Source organism: Vigna unguiculata, chromosome 6, assembly GCF_037176805.1.
Source record: "Vigna unguiculata cultivar grain cowpea cultivar isolate G323 ecotype 2 chromosome 6, ASM3717680v1, whole genome shotgun sequence".
NCBI lineage: Eukaryota > Viridiplantae > Streptophyta > Magnoliopsida > Fabales > Fabaceae > Vigna > Vigna unguiculata.
Window position 1 is genome coordinate 39,131,131 of NC_140797.1, and position 19,739 is coordinate 39,150,869.

General features: G+C 33.1%; 2 protein-coding genes across 2 annotated transcripts; one reads left to right on the forward strand and one right to left on the reverse strand.

Moving 5' to 3' along the window:
- Window positions 1-2,797: 2,797 nt before the first annotated feature.
- On the reverse strand, window positions 2,798-4,229 carry LOC114187360 (uncharacterized). Its single transcript, XM_028075598.2, has one exon. It carries the CDS (start codon window positions 3,857-3,859, stop codon window positions 2,870-2,872), a length of 990 nt encoding a protein of 329 aa, XP_027931399.1. The 5' UTR covers window positions 3,860-4,229; the 3' UTR covers window positions 2,798-2,869.
- A 3,588-nt stretch (window positions 4,230-7,817) lies between these two features.
- Window positions 7,818-9,629, forward strand: LOC114187272 (uncharacterized). The gene has a single exon (XM_028075473.2). It carries the CDS (start codon window positions 8,466-8,468, stop codon window positions 9,357-9,359), a length of 894 nt encoding a protein of 297 aa, XP_027931274.1. The 5' UTR covers window positions 7,818-8,465; the 3' UTR covers window positions 9,360-9,629.
- The last annotated feature ends 10,110 nt before the right edge of the window (window positions 9,630-19,739 follow it).

Sequence of the window (19,739 nt, forward strand, 5' to 3'; positions counted from 1 at the left end):
ATTAAGGCATAATCAATCAATTATGTGTCTTCTCTTACATAGGTGAATTTTATAAATTACGGTTTCAATGTAAAGACAATCACTTCCAATTTACAAATTTAAAAATTCATGACCGTATTCAAGATTGTAACATAAAAGTTACCTGAAAACTTTATTATAAAGTGCTAATGAAACCACTAACTCTTCGTTATCTTACATTTTTGCCACTCTTATTTGTTTCTTATTTAATGTCTTGTAATTTTTTTTTATTTAAACATTGTAAATTAAATAAACATTTTAAGCATAAAGTAAAAACTGTAATTAAATTAAACTGTAGTATTATCGAGACAAAAATTATTTTTCAAAAAATAATAACATTTAAGAATCTCCATCACACTTTGTAGTTGTTCAAATCAATCCCAAATTGATGAATCTATACACTTTTTTTTACACTTCTCTTTTCATACAAAAAGTACTTCAGTTGAAAAAAAATACATTATATATATATATATATATATATATATATATATATATATATATACATGCAATTTTTTTAAAATTTATTATCAATATTAACAGTATAATAAAAAGAAAATAAAAACAAATTAGAAGAAGCTAAGAGATAAACAAAAAGGAAAAAAATATTTCAAACTTCATACAATTTCAATAACACTTTTTGAATGGTGCAACCTATTTAATACAAGGTGGAGATGCTCTTAAATATGTTTTATTATTGAGAGAAAGTTATGATAAGAAGTGAAATTAGCAATATTCAGCAAGAAAACTTGCATGAATTTTACTCATAAACAATGCATTAAAATTGATTATATAAATAATATATCTGAATGATTGAAACATTTAAAAAATAGTGTGGACGCAGAATGTTCTAAAGCTGCAAGCATTTTATTATTGCACACAGCCTAGAATACGTTATCTCACTTTAGCTGGTGAAGGTTCTCAATTGAAGTGCGAAGAAGAATTTTCAGGTGCCAAAAAGTAAAAATTGTAGCAATTGATTATTACGTATATCACGAGCTGGCCCATTTCACCTCGTACAATTTATGCGGACTGTAATCATTGGCTCGTCTCGCACATTACTTGGCCCGTGATTTGGTCTGCTTTTTTAAGAAAAAAATAATTATGATAAAACTTTTGATGTCTAAAAATTGGAAAATTTTTAAAAATTTACAAAATTAAGTAAAGACTTTGGAGAGTTAGATGATAAATTGATAATTCAACATTTTCATCGTATTCATACAAAAATTTAGAATGTTAATGTATGAGTACATACAAAAAGTAACTAAAATATACAAATTCAAATTTTTTTTATGCAGCTTGCGAACCGAACTGTGCAGACCACAAACTTATACGGACTAAACTACTACAAGTCTACGGATTTACTATCCTGATCTGCCCCATATTTCTTTCACAAACTTATGGACGAGTCCAACGAACTAGTTACATATTGTCATCCCTCATCCCTCTCTAAGAATGATGATGTTGCAGAGAATCTCTCATATGTTATCAGAAAGAAAGGGTTACCTCTATCATGATTAACAGGAATGAGTTTCTGACAGTGCTGCGAGCTGGATTGGTATTAAATAAAGGAAGGTCTTCTATATTTGAGTCATAAGTCGTAGTATGACTTTTGAATATTAATGAAGTGTCTCATAAGTCACAAAGCCAACCTATTCCAAGGGATAACCCAAGCAATTAATTGACGCCAACAACATATTCAATCACAAATATTTAATACACTGATTCGATTAATAATTATTGAATGATTAATAGTAATAGTAGATATGAGAAACTAGTGAGTTAATGGACATGAATGAGTATTATAAAATGTAATTCAAAGGCATTTGCCATAAAAATTATTTTCATTTTATATGTTCTTTAAAATTTGTGGGATTAAAATTACTTTTAAACATGAAAATTGTTTTAAGACTTATATTTTGTGGTGTAAAATTTATTTGAATCTATCTTTTTTTTTTGGCATTAATATTTTATTATATAACTTTGTTTAACTTACACATTAAAATCAAATTTCATTTGAGTTTATTTTTAGATAATTATATTTAATTTTTTCAAAATAATCTCACTAATATCTACAAACGCGTAAAAAATATATAAAACTAAAAAATCTCAAATATTTTTATTCTGGTAAGTAAGTTGCATGACTTATTCTTTTTGACATACATAATGCGCGTAAGTACGAGACTCGTGTCCCCCACGACCCGTATTCATTAGATGTGTTTTTTTTCATCATAATCTATCTACCTAGTATATGGATCAATGATTACTAAACTTTCACATTTATTCTAAAGTTTAGTATTGCACACTTTACTCTCACTATTTTATTTTTTAATTTTTCTTATAAACATAAAAATTAATCTTTTTAATAACTATTTGAAAGAAAAAAAAATGAGTGTCTTTTTAATAACTAACACCCGATTATTGGATCCATATACTTTAAATCCATTATGGAATATCTTATCCATCTCTAAAAATCAAATCGGATTCCGAACAACCAAGGTGGTACGATAAATGAAATATCTTTAAAAATACTCGTAAACCAGGTGCAATTAATGTCGGAAAAAAAAAACATTTTCTTATTCTAAATTAATCTACAATGTAACTTTTGAAATAAACCCTCTGGAGCAAATTATTTTGAAATCATAACATGTAAAATAACCATCCAAAAATCACAAGCATTTTATCAAGGTGAACGGAAGAACACGATTATTTCTGATTATGGATAAAAGACAGTAACCGGAAGCAGCAAGAATGTACAAGAGAGAAAGAATAGATACATATATATGAACAAAATAATCGAAATCCAATCTCTGTAAAAGGTTGAAATCCCTTGAAAGAATGAAGAGAATAAGAATCAATTTACGGTCCAAGCATAAAGCAACAGAGAGAAACCAGTGGCATTGCTGCCACAAGACTTGGTCGATGAAGAACACGAAGACCTCCCACACTCGCTACTCTCCTCTGCCCACTGCAACACGCTCGAAACGGAAACGCTTTTCTTTATCAACTTTTTTTCCGCCACCGCCATTTCCGGCCACACCGCACCGTCCCCCACTTGAAACACAAAAACACCGTGACCGTTGTTGCTCTTATCGCCGTCGTCGTTAACCACCCAACTCAGCACGTCCCAATAAAACTCCACTTCGACTCCGTCGATGAATATTTTCTCGTACCCTCGGAACTTCCACGCCAACCGTTTCACCACCAGCCGCGTCTCGCCGTCCACTTTCACGCGCATCGCACCCCCGCCGCCGCCGCACTCGATCTCTATCACGTGCTTGGACCCCATGAACACCGCGCGCGACACGTAGCATCTGCTTCCGAACACGTGCTCTCTCCGCGACAGCAGAACCGGCTCAACAACAAGGTTGTCGCTGCCGCTGCCGCCCCCGGCCTCGAGCTTCTTGTGCCGCCGCGTTAGATCGCGGAGAAGATCGCCGAGGAAAAATTGGAGCTTGCCGTTGTGGGTGATCGCAAGGTAGAACCGCGATTCGGGTTCGGCGGAGTTTTGTGCGAACTCAGCGCGCGTGAAGTTCCAGTGGAGCTTGATTTTGCGGTGGCGTATGGATTTTGAACCGTGGCGTGTGAAGAAGGAGAGCATTGTTGAAGAGTTGAGAGGAATTGTGACGGAAAAGGTATCTGCGGCGGAAACGGTTAAAGAGTGAGAGAAAAGGGTTTTGGACCAACTGAGAGTGAGATAAGTGGGGGAGTTGCATAGTAGAGTTTGGTATATGCATGTTACCACATTCTGAGGTACTTGTTGGGAACAGTAACTGCTTCTTGAAGAAGAAGAAGAAGGGGTGTTTGGTATAGGTTGTCTGAAACTGAAACAACCTGCGATCATGTTGTTCGATTTCTTCTACACTCCGACCATAACCATAAATGTGCGTTCTTTTGTTTTTTTGCTATGTGAATGAAAGAAATGAAGAAAGGGGAAGTATTAATAGAAGTTTAATTTTTAGGTAAGGGGTTGAAAAAAGTGTGGTGCATAAAGCATGGTTTTAATGATGAGAACAGAGGGGTTGTTTGGTTAGAATGATGAAGGGCAATTGCAGTGAGTTTTGATTGGGTCATGTTTTTGTTCCTTGAATTGCGCCTTTGACAGGGCAAGGCATAGGAAGAGTGGGTTCTTTATCATGTGCCACTGAGCTGGGTTGCACTCACATTTTCCAACTCATCAAACTCACAATCATTTTCTTACATCACAATTTTCCCTTTTCTGAATTCATATATTGTGTCAATCATCCCAAAAGCTACTTGTTATTTTAGTATGTAAAATATTCTCACTCTGTTTAATCAATATTCACCAATTTTACCATTTTAATGCATGCATATATTATTAGTTTTTGAACTTACAATTTTAATTGGGTAAATTGAACATTTTTTACCTAATTTTTTTATGTTACAGTATGTGTGCTAATTCTTGTTTTCTCCCAATATGTTTTCAACCACAGAAGTATGCAGATTTTGAACGTTGTGAGATGTTAAGAAAATGTGTATCGTTGGGGTCCATCAAACAACGGTTAACTGAGGGTACACAGTTATCCGTACCGATACAATTTCAGCTGTTAGATAAAGATCTGACTGTTCACAATTTTCTGATTTCACTGTTGCGCTATTTTCCGTAATTGCACCAAATCCAAACCCACGATAAGTCAGAAACCAATGCTCACAATTCACTGTCTTTGTACTTGCAATGGAATTATGAAAAGATAAATTGTTTTTTTTTTTGTTAAATGTCTCTTAAAAAAATAAAGGAAAACAAAAAACTTATTTACCATGTTTCAAATTTTACATTATTATATGTTTATCATTTTTTAAATGAAATTCTACACGAAGATATGATAAAGTTGGAATAAATTACGAGACAAGTCATGAGTTTAACTTTTTAAAAAAATATAAAATTCATTTGATCAATTTAAAAGATAAAATGTGAGATTATAAGTTCAACTTATTTTGTTAACTTAACATTGTCGGTAATATTTTATTTTGTCAAACAAAATTGTATATAATTTTAAGAAAGAGAGCAAGAATAAAATAATTATGAAAGATTTTGTTAGTCTCGTTTATAGATATCTAACCCCTTAAAATTTATTATTAAAAGAAAAGTGGAATTAATAACACTACAAATAAGTAAATTTTGAAGTTTTCTCTTACTCTCTCAGTTTTTGTGTTATTTTTTTTCGTGCATTGTCTGAATTTTTCATGTTTGTCTAAGGTTTTTGATTGACTTTTCAAACTCTGATAACATGTAAATCACATATGTCTCTACAAAATCTTACAAAAGTACAAGAGAATTGTACACAAAAAAAAATATAGTTTTTATATTTCTTTTTTCTCATGATTTTTTTTTGTGCTTTTCATCTTTATGTCTTTTAATACATGCTATTTTCTTAACTATTATATTTTTAATGGGTGTTTTTATCTATTTATCATAGATTCTTTGTGTTTTTAAGAATTCAATGCGTTTATAACTTTCTTTATTGTTAGATATATCACAAAGAATCACTTAGTTGTATAAATTACTTTTAAAGTACAAATTTCATAATCTAGAATAAAAATTTATTAAATATTGTAATTATTGAAATAATTTAGATTATGATGTACAAAATATGAGGTGAGTTAATATTATTATGTCTACAAAATGGTGAGAAGAGATTAAGAATGAGTGAAACTTTAATGGTATTAATGGTATAAAGTAGTCAAAAGATTAGAATTTTCATAAATAAAAATGTAGAAAAACATTCAACCACAATATTCAATCACTGATTTGAGTTATTCCAGCGAATTATACTTACTGTAATCAATTTATTCCATTTTAAGATGATTATATATTAGAAATTTCATACAAAAAATATAGAAACAAATTTTAAAAACATTCAACCACAGTATTCAATCATTGATTTGAGTTAATCCAGCAAATACTTTATTGTAATAAATTTATTCCATTTTAAGATGGTTACATTTGAAATGTTTAAAGAATTGATAATTTTTTAAAAATTATTAAAGTTTAACCTAAATAAACATTTAAAAAGTTTAACGAGAACACATGAAATGTTTAAAGAATTACATAAATATTTCTTTCGTTTATTCTTACTCTGAAACAGTAATTGATTTTAAAAAAATACTAAAAATATTTATTTGAAGTAGGAATAAATTTATATCTGGAGAAATGTTTGTTATTTTGACCCATATTTTTTTTATAAATAGTTAATAGTTAACATATTTTTATAAACAAAATACAAACACATTTGTCAAAATTGTATTCATCAGTATATTTGTCTTAATAATTTTTATAATATTTGTACGTAAAGATTTACTTATCATTACAAATGAGTGGTCGTGTTTTATTAATTATACAGGTCAAATAAAAAAATAATACGTATAATATTAGTATATTTTTTTAATACAAATTTTTCTTAGATTTAGATTTGAATGATAATGCATGGATACTGTAAAAGTATTATATTACCATCTAATTAAATTTATATTTAATATGACTTTTAAGATCGTTATTATAATTATCGAGAAAACCATCATGCATGAGAATACATAATTTATTTGTCTTATCTTTACTCTCAATATCATTAAAATTTTACTTCCTATTAATTCAACTGTTAAATTTTTCTTAAATGTCAATATCAATTTCGTAAAATAATAATTATTTTGACTTAAATCTATTTAAATTATAATTAAAAGGGTTGGTGATTAAAAAATATCACAATTACATTATTAAATTTATATAAAAAAAATTAAGTTATAAATAATAGATTAAAATGTTGAGTTAATAAATAATTTCTAATTAAATTCAAAATTGATTTTGAATTGCACCAACACGCCACTAGTCCGAGCAGAATCATGCTTAAGTATATTTGGCGTTATAAATGAAGAAAAAAGTGAGTGTTTGAAAAAAAATCAAAAAAGTTATTAATCTAAAATTCCTTGACAAAAAATATTGAATTTATTTCAAGTATATTGATAGTATAAATGAACGTTAATCTTTTTATTGAATGATAAATTAACCTTTTTTATAACAAACATATATTTGATGATAATATCACTTCATGAAAATTAAATTAAAAAATTTTTGTTTTATTCCTTCAACTAAAAGTTTTAAATTATAATTTTTAATTCTACATTTATTTATTATTGCTGTTATGGCTAGCTTACGTAAACAAAATAATCAAGTGATTTTCGTTAACAAAGGAAAGAATAATGTAATATTCAAAAGTGTTAGTAAATGTTTTAATAAACCTTTAAAATATTCGAGATAGGATGATTTCTAAGACAGAGCATATTAACACGTAATCCATATTCTAGTTCGTGGGTGAGATGGTGCTTGCATTTCCACCACGTTTGTGGGTCCATGTCCTATGAACAGTTATAACAATTAATTTTTACTTATATATCTGTTATTAAAATTATAACATAATTGACATGACATGCATTATATGAGAAAATCAATAATATTTTAAAATGCTATTCAAATAGAATCTAATTAAAATAAAAGGTTTAAATTTTGTGCAATATCACCCACAAATGGCATGTTATTATATCTAATAAATTTATTAGTTTTTGTAAAAATTATTATAAGATTTTAACAAATTTTCGTTTTATCATTATAAAATCTGGAAACATTCCATATATTACTATATAGAACAAATAGAAAAAATATTAATTTTGTATGATTAATAATATTTATCTTAACATCTACCTGGAATGAAAATTAAACTGAAAAAACTGTTATATATGTTATATATGCGAGAGAGAAGAAGGACATGGAAATAGATTGATTAGTACACATGAACAGTGTTTGATTGAATCTTTTGACGAAGGACGCAATTTCTCGATTTCAAGTTTCACGTTCTTTTCCTCTATTTCTCGTGTCAGGTAAAAGCTTGGTCTCACTGCAAAAGGGAAAAAAGAGAAATACAGACACAGCATAAAAATACAACTTTTTCCTATTTTCACTCGTCACTACAATACCCAGTTTCCGTTTTCTTCATTCTCTTACACCAGTTATATTCCGTTGAGCGTTTTTTTTTTTTTATTTCATTCTTCGTTTTGGGTTGTGGTTATTTCTTTCCCCTGAAAACAATTTCAATTGTTGGTAACGCATGGACATTGAAAGTGAAAGAAGTAAGCTTTTTTGTCTGCTTCTATCTGGGGTCTGAGTTGTTTTTCTCTCCACATTCTCTTTATTTGTCTTGAAGTAACACGTTCTATTCTCTCTAGTGGGATTCATGGGTTCTTGCTTCATATTGAAAAAACCTTTCCTTTATGGGTTTTTCTGATCATGTTAGGGTAGGGACTTTCCGAAATTGTTTTTTGAGACTTTCACCTTGTTGCTGAGTGGGTATTTTTGTCCATTTCAAATCTGGGTTCCATCTGTTTGTTGAAAAACCCCAAAGGGAAGAAGGCATCGTAGTTGAATTGAATTGAGGCACAGAATGAAGGATTTTCCATCCTGTTTTGGTGAGAATGGGGTTCAAGTTGCGGATTCTTCGTCGTCGAGCGCCAATAAAAGTGCCCAGAACGTTGTCACTTGTGTTTATCAATGCAAGGTTGGTGGTAGTTCGTGCCTGATTACTGTCACATGGAGTAAGAATTTGATGGGGCAAGGTCTTGGTGTAGCGATCGACGATTCCTCAAGCCAGAGTCTTTGTAAGGTGGATATCAAACCGTGGGGATTTTCCAAGAGGAGAGGATGTAAGAGTCTAGAAGTTCATTCTTGTAAACTTGACGTGTATTGGGATCTTTCTTCGGCTAAATTTGGTTCCAGCCCGGAACCATTGGGGGGATTCTATGTTGCAGCTGTGGTGGATGGACAAATGGTTCTTCTTATAGGGGATTTGAAGAGAGAAGCTTTGAAGAAGACCAATGCCAGCCCTTTACCCCACAATGCATTTTTGATTGCCAAGAAGGAGCATGTTTTTGGTAAGAAGTTGTACGGTACCAAAGCTGTATTTTGTGACAATGGCCAAATTCATGATATTGTGATTGAGTGTGACACCGCAAGTGTTAGTGATCCGAGCCTTGTGATTCGCATAGACAGCAAAACTGTGATGCAAGTGAAGCGGTTGAGATGGAAGTTCAGGGGGAATCACACTATTCTGGTAGATGGCCTTGCAGTGGAAGTTTTTTGGGATGTTCATAATTGGCTCTTTGGTACATCCCTTGGAAATGCTGTCTTTATGTTCCGGACAAGCCTCTCCGCTTTGGACAAGTTGTTGGCTAGCCAACCTACTTCTGATTTGCCGTGGTCTTTCTCTGAGAGATTTCCTGAGACCAAATTGCAGGGTCTTGGTTTCTCGCTTAACTTGTATGCTTGGAAGAGCCAGTAGATATGCAGAACTCCATCACAGATGGAGTACTAACAGACCTCTCAGTGATATTTGGTTTATCAACCATGTGATTGAAACATAGTTGAGTAAAAATGAGTGCTTTTGTTTCTCTCATTCCCTTGTCAAATTCATATCCTGTTTAGTTGAGCTGAGCTATTTGAACAGATCAGAAACTTTTTTTTCCTCTGAAATGGCTGTACATTTGTCTTCAATTGGCAACTTTATGGTTCATATTACTAAGAATACAAACTTTACAGTATGTTTATTCAATTACATCTCTATTCTCTTTAAATCAGCAACTATTACCTACTTTTCCCTGTTCTGTGTCTTCATATGTTTTGACTTTAGTATTTTACTTACCATTGATGATTCATTCATTCTATTAAGTACACAAGGCTTTTACATCATATTGCTAACTCCCAGGTACTAAGTAGACCATAACATTGAATAACTGATAAATTTAGCAGAGCTGAGATTGAAGAAGGTAGTGCCTCAGAGGAAGATCTTCAAAATTATAGTGAATATCAAAACTCTTTTTAGCAACCATTTGAATTTTTAATGTACCTTAGGAAACTGAGATGGTGATGAAGCTGTCATCAGTCTGGAGGATTTATAGTTCTTTTATGCGCTGTGATGGGTCATGAATATGAATATATATTTTGCCTTTGTAGGATTGCATACTCTGATGTCTGATAATAATTAGCAAATTTGATACAAGAGTCTGGCCAAATATATTCATGTGCTGGCTAGTGAATCATTATTGCATATTTTAAATCTTTGTACTGTTGAACCTCTCTTGCCAGCTCAATAAGGCCTAAGATGTTAAATATATATATATATTTTTTTTTTTATGGCCATTTAGTCTGTTGCATGACCCTTTAATTTCAATTCTGCAGCAGAACTAAACTTGATAGCAATAGTTTAACAATGGTAGTTTCTATTTAAAACGTTCATTTTGCGATTTCAGTTGCAAATCTCAGAAGCAAAAGTTTTTGAACTATGCACGTTAAACAAAAAAAATAAAAAACTCTAGCTTATTTGAACGCATTTTGTCATTCTTTAATCTCCAGCACAAGAAGCTTCACACTTAAGGTATATCCTTAGGTTTATTTTATGTTTTTCAACCCTGCATGCATAGTCTTTTTGTATATTGTTCTTAATCTTAGAATCTGGATATTTTACTTTGACTACCTTATTCCTTAAATCATGGATAATCTCTTATCAATTTGTTCTTAATAGCTAAGTTCTTGATAAATTGGAATGCAATTTAATTTTGTTATTTCTTTTCTTTAATTCTTCATTTGTGTTGGGAATAGTCCAAGTGTGAGTCACAAAGTCCCACATTGGATAGAAAAGACAAAGTTAAACACTATATAAGAATAAAGACCCATAACAACATTGCCTTAAGGTTTTGGTGTAAAAGTGGTGTCTAAGGTCTTATATGTGTAAGACTAATGTTATATAACCATATGGAACCACAATCTCCCAATGACCATAACCATGCCTATAACCATAACCCCATATATGAAAAAATATATAACCTATCAGTGGTATCAGAGCCGATGGTTCGGAGTGACTGACCGCATAACCATAACCACCATAAAAAGGGGTCACCGAAGTGACTGACCGCATGACCATAACCAAAAAAGGGGTTAAACACTATATAAGAATAAAGACCCATAACAACATTGCCTTAAGGTTTTGGTGTAAAAGTGGTGTCTAAGGTCTTATATGTGTAAGACTAATGTTATATAACCATATGGAACCACAATCTCCCAATGACCATAACCATGCCTATAACCATAACCCCATATATGAAAAAATATATAACCTATCAATTTGGCATGAAGTGATTGCACAAATCAATTGTATATAATTTCACAAGCATATTGCGAAAAATGTTGGTGAGATGTAGCATGTAAAATAGCCACAACAAATTTGTCTGATAAAAATGTTTTTTCAGGTTTTTTTTTTTTTTTTGTCGTGCAGGACCATTTGAATAAGTCACAGTCGTGTTTTCATCCTCTGAAAGTTACTTAAATTAATATAAAAAAAAAACATCTTTTTATACTCTTTTATTTTAAAATAGCTACCTCACAAATTCAAAACCCATAATAAAGATAATCTGGTAATTAAGAAAATAATTTTTGTTATTATACTTCCATAGTTGTAATTAAAGATTTATTCCAGTTAATTACAAAAAAAAAATATTTTTTACTAATAAAAAGGGAATTTTACTCATTTTAATTGGAGAGCTACAAATCAATTTATGCATTCAGTTTGTATTTCCAGCAGAAGAAAACAAACCCAAGTAAATAAAAGTTAGCATAGTTTGTACTTAGTCTATTAATTATAAAAATATTCCAATTAAAATTGATTTTATATAAAATATTTTTAATTTGAAATTAAACGAAAAATATCCTAATTGGTAGCGAAACGTAAATTTTGCAAATGCTTTGAGATATGTTGGAGATTTGTCTGCATTTCCTAAAAAAAAATTCTCAATATAACAAAATATAGAAGGAAAATATTTAATAGATTAATGTTATCAACTGAACTTAATACAAATTCAATGTAATTTTTTCTTTTCCTTTGGCATCTAATAAGAATTATTAAAATTTGTTTTATTGAATAGATTAAAATTTTATTGGATATCATACTAATAATATATAAAGTGATTAAAATATAATATCTGAATTTCATAACATCAGTGTCCAACATCAAATACATCAAGTTCACGCCAACCACAAACATAATGAACATAATGAGCAGTGCCACCCACAAACATGTCAAAACCAAAACCAATCAAATGAAAAAAAAAAAATCCCCGATTCATGTTAAATAAATATAATTATTTAACCTTAAAAAATAAAAAAATTACCCTAATTACATAATATATTATTGTTGAAATTTTAAATAGGAGAGATTAATACTAATAAATCATAAACAATATTACATGAAATAAGATATTGTAACATCCCAATTTTAGCAGCTTAAAACTAATAAAAATAGGGAGTTTCATCATAGTTCCAAAACAGATAATCCAGTGTAACCAATATATTAATACAGTCTTACAAAAGGTATGACTATAAAAATATATCACTTATATACTTAAACTAAACTAATAAACTTTGTACTACTGACCACTACTAACGCTCCCACTGAAAACCTCCTCTTCAACACTAACACGATGGCTCTTCATCCTCCAGAAGTGCCTTTGACACTGCAACCACATCTGCTCCCACCGAATAGGTGATCATCGCAAAAGGAAACATACAACACAAGACAGGAACACAAAAAGCAAGGGTAAGCTAATCTGATTAAGGAATCCTGCAGTTCAATTATAAACAGAAATCATGCAATCTTTCTCATTTTCACCAGAATCACATAGACCACCACAACCACAATGCAGATATATTACTCTAGACTCGATATCCGGATTATGTAAGCGACATTGGATCTCTGGGTGGCTTGCACCTGTGACGGTTCTCAAACTCTGCAGAGTTGGACACAAGGAGTTGTCACCCGACCGCTCACAAGGTAAGTCCCCTTCGCGTCTAAGACTTGATCAAGTCCAAAGACTAGGACCTCCTGCTACTCCTCACGACATAATCCATTATGCTCTATCTGAGCGTGAATGATTATTGGAGTTTCAGGATACCAACCCATACGGAGTCCTTATGTCCTTACATACACTAAAACATTCCTCTTAGAATTTCCCTGGAAATCCTAGTTCAACCACTTCTTCTCATATTCCAACTTCATGCAATTTCACCGCACATATTACCAGTCATAACAACTCATGCATATCATAACTAAGTTCATATTTTAACATTCAAACATAGCTTCATCCATTAGAAATAAAGAAATAACACTCAACTGCAGGGTTTCTCGCCCAAGCTAGAAGGTCTCGCCTAGGCAAAAAGGCTCTCTTGCTTAGGCGAGTCATTCTCGCTTGAGCGAGGCTCAAAACAGAGAACAACCCAAACTCTGGGCGAATTCTCGCTCAGGCTAAGTTGTCTCGCTTAGACGAGAGTAACTCTCGCTCAAGCGAGACTGGCTCGCCTAGGCGAGATCTCGTGCAGAAACAGGGGATGAGTTTCTGGTGTTTTCACTCAGGCGAGAGCTGCTCGCTTAGGCGAAAATACCAGATTCTCAATCTATTCTCACATGCAACAGTAAAGAAATCTAGCACAATCCAAGCATACACTCAATTACGCAATTCAAGCGCTCATACAACAATCAATCATGCAATTCAAAGTCATCAGAATGATTTCTAGATGAAATTCAAGTAAAACACTTAGCTTCCCTTACCTGTTATCCTGTTTAGACAACTTTATAAATGTCAACGCCTTAAAAACGTCAACACCTCTAACTCCACAGGATGCTCTATCTACACATAGAAACATCACAAGAACGATCAGGACATACCGTTATGATCACTGATCAACAGAGACTCATACTGATGATTAAAACGTCGCATGCAAGCGGAAGAGGGCTTGCATGCAACAGAAAACAGAAAAGACTAGAAAAGATAGCGGAAACTCAACTTACCCGAACGGAGAAACTGATCGGTCCAATTTGAAGAGCTCGCCGAGAGGATCAATCCTACGGTCTCGGTTCTTCAATCAGACGACCAGAGAGACAGAACCTCTAGAGAGAAGTCAGAGAACTCTAGAAAAGTGGTTTCTAGAGAGATGGTGTGTTTTAAAATAATGAAACTCGTTTATAACAATTCTATTTATACTAAAATCTTTTAGTATTAAAATAATCGAGTCTCACTATTTTTAAACCACTATCACTTTTAAAACGCCATTTTCTAGGGTCTTACATTCTCCCCAACAAGAAAAATTTTTGTCCCCGAAAATTCACTCGTCAGATAGAAAGAAAACCATGCTCTCCTCATGTTCTCTACAACAACCACCTAGACATGACTAACTTAACGATTGCAATAGCTAAACTGACTGAAAACTCTGCCTCTGTGGTAAGCGATATATGTTTAACAATGTAGATTGGATTGGTCACTACTCTTAAAGCAACCCTCCACCTTGCACCTTAAAACTTGAATGATCATTTACACCTAACCAACCCACTTATGTCTGATATGCTGACCCACCTTCCATATGCTCTCCATTACTTCTAGTAGGTGTTTACCAAAATTTTAAAGATTTGCAACCGATCTCAACCTAGAACGCGATTGTTATCACTTCTCATTATCTAGTTTCTTCCTTGAGGTACCACTCATCTGACTTGGTCACACACAACTTCATAACATTCTTGACCACCCTATCCACCACCATCCTCATGACATCATGTTTCTCATACTGACTTTGACCAGGGCAGCAAAGTCCATAATAATGCTATCCCACTTCCAGAGTAGACCCTTCACTTGCGGCAACAACGACCCCAAATTCTGACACTTTCTCAGCATTTTATTAAACCCTTTAATCTTCAACCATCTCTCCACCAATTCTTACTCTTCATTGTCGAACCAACCACTGCAATTCTCTCTCCGCTTAAAACATATACTAGCACTTTTCCACTTCTACGGTGATAGCACAACTCAAAACCATAACTTGATTTTGCTCTCTCGTTTCCTATCCATTTCCCTCTATGCAACTCCATACTTCTAGCTGTTGATGATCACTAAACATCTTTAACAAATCTTCATAACACTAACACATCTGTTGTTTTAGAGAACTCACTACCACATCAACCACCAGGTTAAGAGTAAGATACCCCCTCTTCTCCTGTATTCCCACTATTGATAAGTATATCCCACCATTATTCCGCTGCGTCACTCTGATCAACAACCACTTTTCACCTCTGATGTGTTTAGCCACAAAAGACCGCAAAGAATAATCAATCATTGAAGCGCTGATCATGTTTTTCTTCAACGTCTTGACGACTCTCTTCACACTTGAGAACTTGTCGCGAAACCTTGATAATAACTTGCTTGTAAAACCTTACTTAAAGTCACTTTTAGAACTTCCTTTCCCTTAACACATTTTCCACTCATCTTAACCACTTATAGTCGTAGATCTTAACATATAATTACTTCTCTTTCCAAACTTTGTTAGACTAGATTACTAACGATGATACACTGCGATTAAACCATTGCTTTTCTAAGGACTCCTCCACCTGTTGTCTTGACTCCACACTTTTAGCAAAACCATCCAATGAAAGCTATTGATACTGATTACGTTTCAGATATCAATGCCACAATGAATCCCACCGCTTGTCGATGATTGTTCTAACATCTGGTTCATAACATAACTAAAATTGCTTTACCATTGAGATCCCTTACATAAGTTCTTCACGCGCCTTTACTAGATAAACACTCATACCGGTAACATTCTGTCTTCACCTTTCAACTTGTTCCATACTTGATGCACAACCATTTACTCTCCTTCTTGAAACAAGGAACATCACTTCCTATGCTACCACATTCCATAAGAATGAGCTTAGAAAACAACCTAGTTACCCTTGAGATTTATGCTCTCGACCAAACCTTGTAAAGGAAGTAATTCAGGTTGACTTTGAATTTGAATTCTTTGATCACCCCGAAACATACCACGCATCCAAGAAATCTTCACTTGTCCGCCATAGAAGAAAAACTACTAGCTCAAACTCCAACTCTTCCTTGCGGTTAACCATGACTCATTTACCATATTGACGACACCAAGGTTTTACGATCACGAACGAAACCAAAACTCATATCCCAAACACCACCTTCTGAATTTGATAATTTGCATTAACAACTCCAACACCAACTACCGTAGACACCATTTTAACTACTTAAGATTTTTCTTCTCTTTTCATTATTTACGGTACTCTGCCTTCTCTAGCTTTTATCGTTCCCACAAGATCAAACTTAACGGTTCACTTCTTCTCCCCACACTTGAATTTCTCTACCTCAGCCCCAAAGTCAATGCTTATGCTCATGAATTATTTTTCCTTGAAACATCCCACTGTCTACTGAAAAGATCCAAGCATCTCCTTCTGATTATTGAACCTAATATGAAACCTTTATGCCACTTCATTCTCATCCACATATTATTTCTCTTTCTACTTAGGAAACATCATCTTACCTAACTGGTCCTCAAACTCTGATATGTCTTAACCTCCCACTAGGGATTTGTCGTCTTTTTACACTTCACGATCTTTATCTTTATTAGCTTGCTCGATGCCAAACAATCTCATTATTTTCTGTAACCTAGGATCTGCTAACTATTTCTCTTCCACCAATCCAATAAAGCACTAGATATGGTCTTACGACTATATCTAATGACACTTCTCCTAACATTGCATGTATCTAGATAACTCTGAACCTCAGAATTGCCATGATGTAGAACCAAGTTAATTTTTCCCAAACATTGTTGCGCTGGCATACACTGATATCTTCAATATTTCTAACCTTTGAACTCAACTCCTTTTGGAAAACTTGTGAAATTTGATCTCGTGAGCCTGCCCTTGAAGCTTCCTTAGTCTAAACATTGACGCTAAATTTTAACCTCTTTATCCAGTCTACTAACCCAAAGCTTAACTTTCCTCGCTCATCGATCTACTTCATACAACAAACCTATATCCTTGAGACAAAAAGTTATCTCAAAAGCTATATCCAACCCTCACAAAGGTAAGCAGGTCAAGTTGACGTTGAATTTGCATTCCTCTATCACTATAAACACTAAACGCAAACCACAGAGGTGCAACAAAACAAACGTGGACACAGAAAGCAAAACTCTAACATCTATTGATAGCCAAAACTTTTCTCTATCTCTCTTATTTTCTCAAACCAATAAAATTAAGAAAGGAAAATAATCTTTGATCTAGTCATGAGTGTGCACCCTCATTACTTTATCAAGACGTTTTCTGTTCTTAATACTTTCGGTTTCAAAGACAAACTCTACTAAACTCGAACTCCAACACAAAAAAAGACACGACAAACCCACAACCCTCAGGTCATCCTAAGGACGAACTGCTCTGATACCATAAATGTAACATCCCAATTTCAGCAGCTTAAAACTAATAAAAATAGGGAGTTTCATCATAGTTCCAAAACAGATAATCCAGTGTAACCAATATATTAATACAGTCTTACAAAAGGTATGACTATAAAAATATATCACTTATACACTTAAACTAAACTAATAAACTCTGTACTACTGACCACTGCTAACGCTCCCACTGGAAACCTCCTCTTCAACACTAACACGATGGCTCTTCATCCTCCAGAAGTGCCTTTGACACTGCAACCACATATGCTCCCACCGAATAGGTGATCATCGCAAAAGGAAACATACAACACAAGACAGGAACACAAAAAGCAAGGGTAAGCTAATCTGATTAAGGAATCCTGCAGTTCAATTATAAACAGAAATCATGCAATCTTTCTCATTTTCACCAGAATCACATAGACCACCACAACCACAATGCAGATATATTACTCTAGACTCGATATCTGGATTATGTAAGCGACATTGGATCTCTGGGTGGCTTGCACCTGTGACGGTTCTCAAACTCTACAGAGTTGGACACAAGGAGTTATCACCCGACCGCTCACAAGGTAAGTCCCCTTCGCGTCTAAGACTTGATCAAGTCCAAAGACTAGGACCTCCTGCTACTCCTCACGACATAATCCATTATGCTCTATTTGAGTGTGAATGATTATTGGAGTTTCAGGATACCAACCCATACGGAGTCCTTATGTCCTTACATACACTAAAACATTCCTCTTAGAATTTCCCTTGAAATCCTAGTTCAACCACTTCTTCTCATATTCCAACTTCATGCAATTTCACCGCACATATTACCAGTCATAACAACTCATGCATATCATAACTAAGTTCATATTTAACATTCAAACATAGCTTCATCCATTAGAAATAAAGAAATAACACTCAACTGCAGGGTTTCTTGCCCAAGCTAGAAGGTCTCGCCTAGGCAAAAAGGCTCTCTTGCTTAGGCGAGTCATTCTCGCCTGAGTGAGGGTCAAAACAGAGAACAACCCAAACTCTGGGCGAATTCTCGCTCAGGCTAAGTTGTCTCGCTTAGACGAGAGTGACCCTCGCTCAAGCGAGACTGGCTCGCCTAGGCGAGATCTCGCGCAGAAACAGGGGATGAGTTTCTGGTGTTTTCGCTCAGGCGAGAGCTGCTCGCTTAGGCGAAAATACTAGATTCCCAATCTGTTCTCACATGCAACAGTAAAGAAATCTAGCACAATCCAAGCATACACTCAATTACACAATTCAAGCGCTCATACAACAATCAATCATGCAATTCAAAGTCATCAGAATGATTTCTAGATGAAATTCAAGTAAAACACTTAGCTTCCCTTACCTGTTATCCTGTTTAGACAACTTTATAAATGTCAACGCCTTAAAAACATCAACACCTCTAACTCCACAGGATGCTCTATCTACACATAGAAACATCACAAGAACGATCAGGACATACCGTTATGATCACTGATCAACAGAGACTCATACTGATGATTAAAACGTCGCATGCAAGCGGAAGAGGGCTTGCATGCAACAGAAAACAGAAAAGACTAGAAAAGAAAGCGGAAACTCAACTTACCCGAACGGAGAAACTGATCGGTCCAATTTGAAGAGCTCGCCGAGAGGATCAATCATACGGTCTCGGTTCTTCAATCAGACGACCAGAGAGACAGAACCTCTAGAGAGAAGTCAGAGAACTCTAGAAAAGTGGTTTCTAGAGTGTGTTTTAAAATAATGAAACTCGTTTATAACAATTCTATTTATACTAAAATCTTTTAATATTAAAATAATCGAGTCTCACTATTTTTAAACCATTATCACTTTTAAAACGCCATTTTCTAGGGTCTTACAGATATTATGTTTAATTCTAAATTTTAACTTAACAATATTTTTTTTCTAATATTTAGAATAAATAAATAATTTAATATAATGAATATTAATCTGTTTCAGTTTTAGTATAATAAAAGTCATATTTTTAATAATAAAAAATTATTAATTTTATTCAAATTATATAAACTAGTAAAAATACATTTTACATATGTGTATTCAATTTTTTATATTAAAATTATAATTATAAAAACGAATTTAAATTATTTTTAGACTTTGGTTATAGATAAATTTTTAAATATGGTTGAGATATTTAAATATGTATTTATCTTTTAGTAATTGTTATGTATATTTACTAAAAATATTATATTAGCAAAAAATCCCTTTCGAGATTTGTACATTAATGATAATATATATTTCCTTTGTAAATACTTATGTTTATATCTTAAAAATCAATATGTACACAATTATCTTAATTATTACCAAATTTTAAATAAAAATATTTTTTTACATTCAATTTATTTTATTATTGTATTAAAAATAAATACGTAAA

Excerpts from the sequence above, each read along its gene's own strand:
- LOC114187360 (XM_028075598.2), bottom strand. The coding sequence starts at position 3,859 with ATGATCGCAGGTTGTTTCAGTTTCAGACAACCTATACCAAACACCCCT.
- LOC114187272 (XM_028075473.2), top strand. The coding sequence starts at position 8,466 with ATGAAGGATTTTCCATCCTGTTTTGGTGAGAATGGGGTTCAAGTTGCG.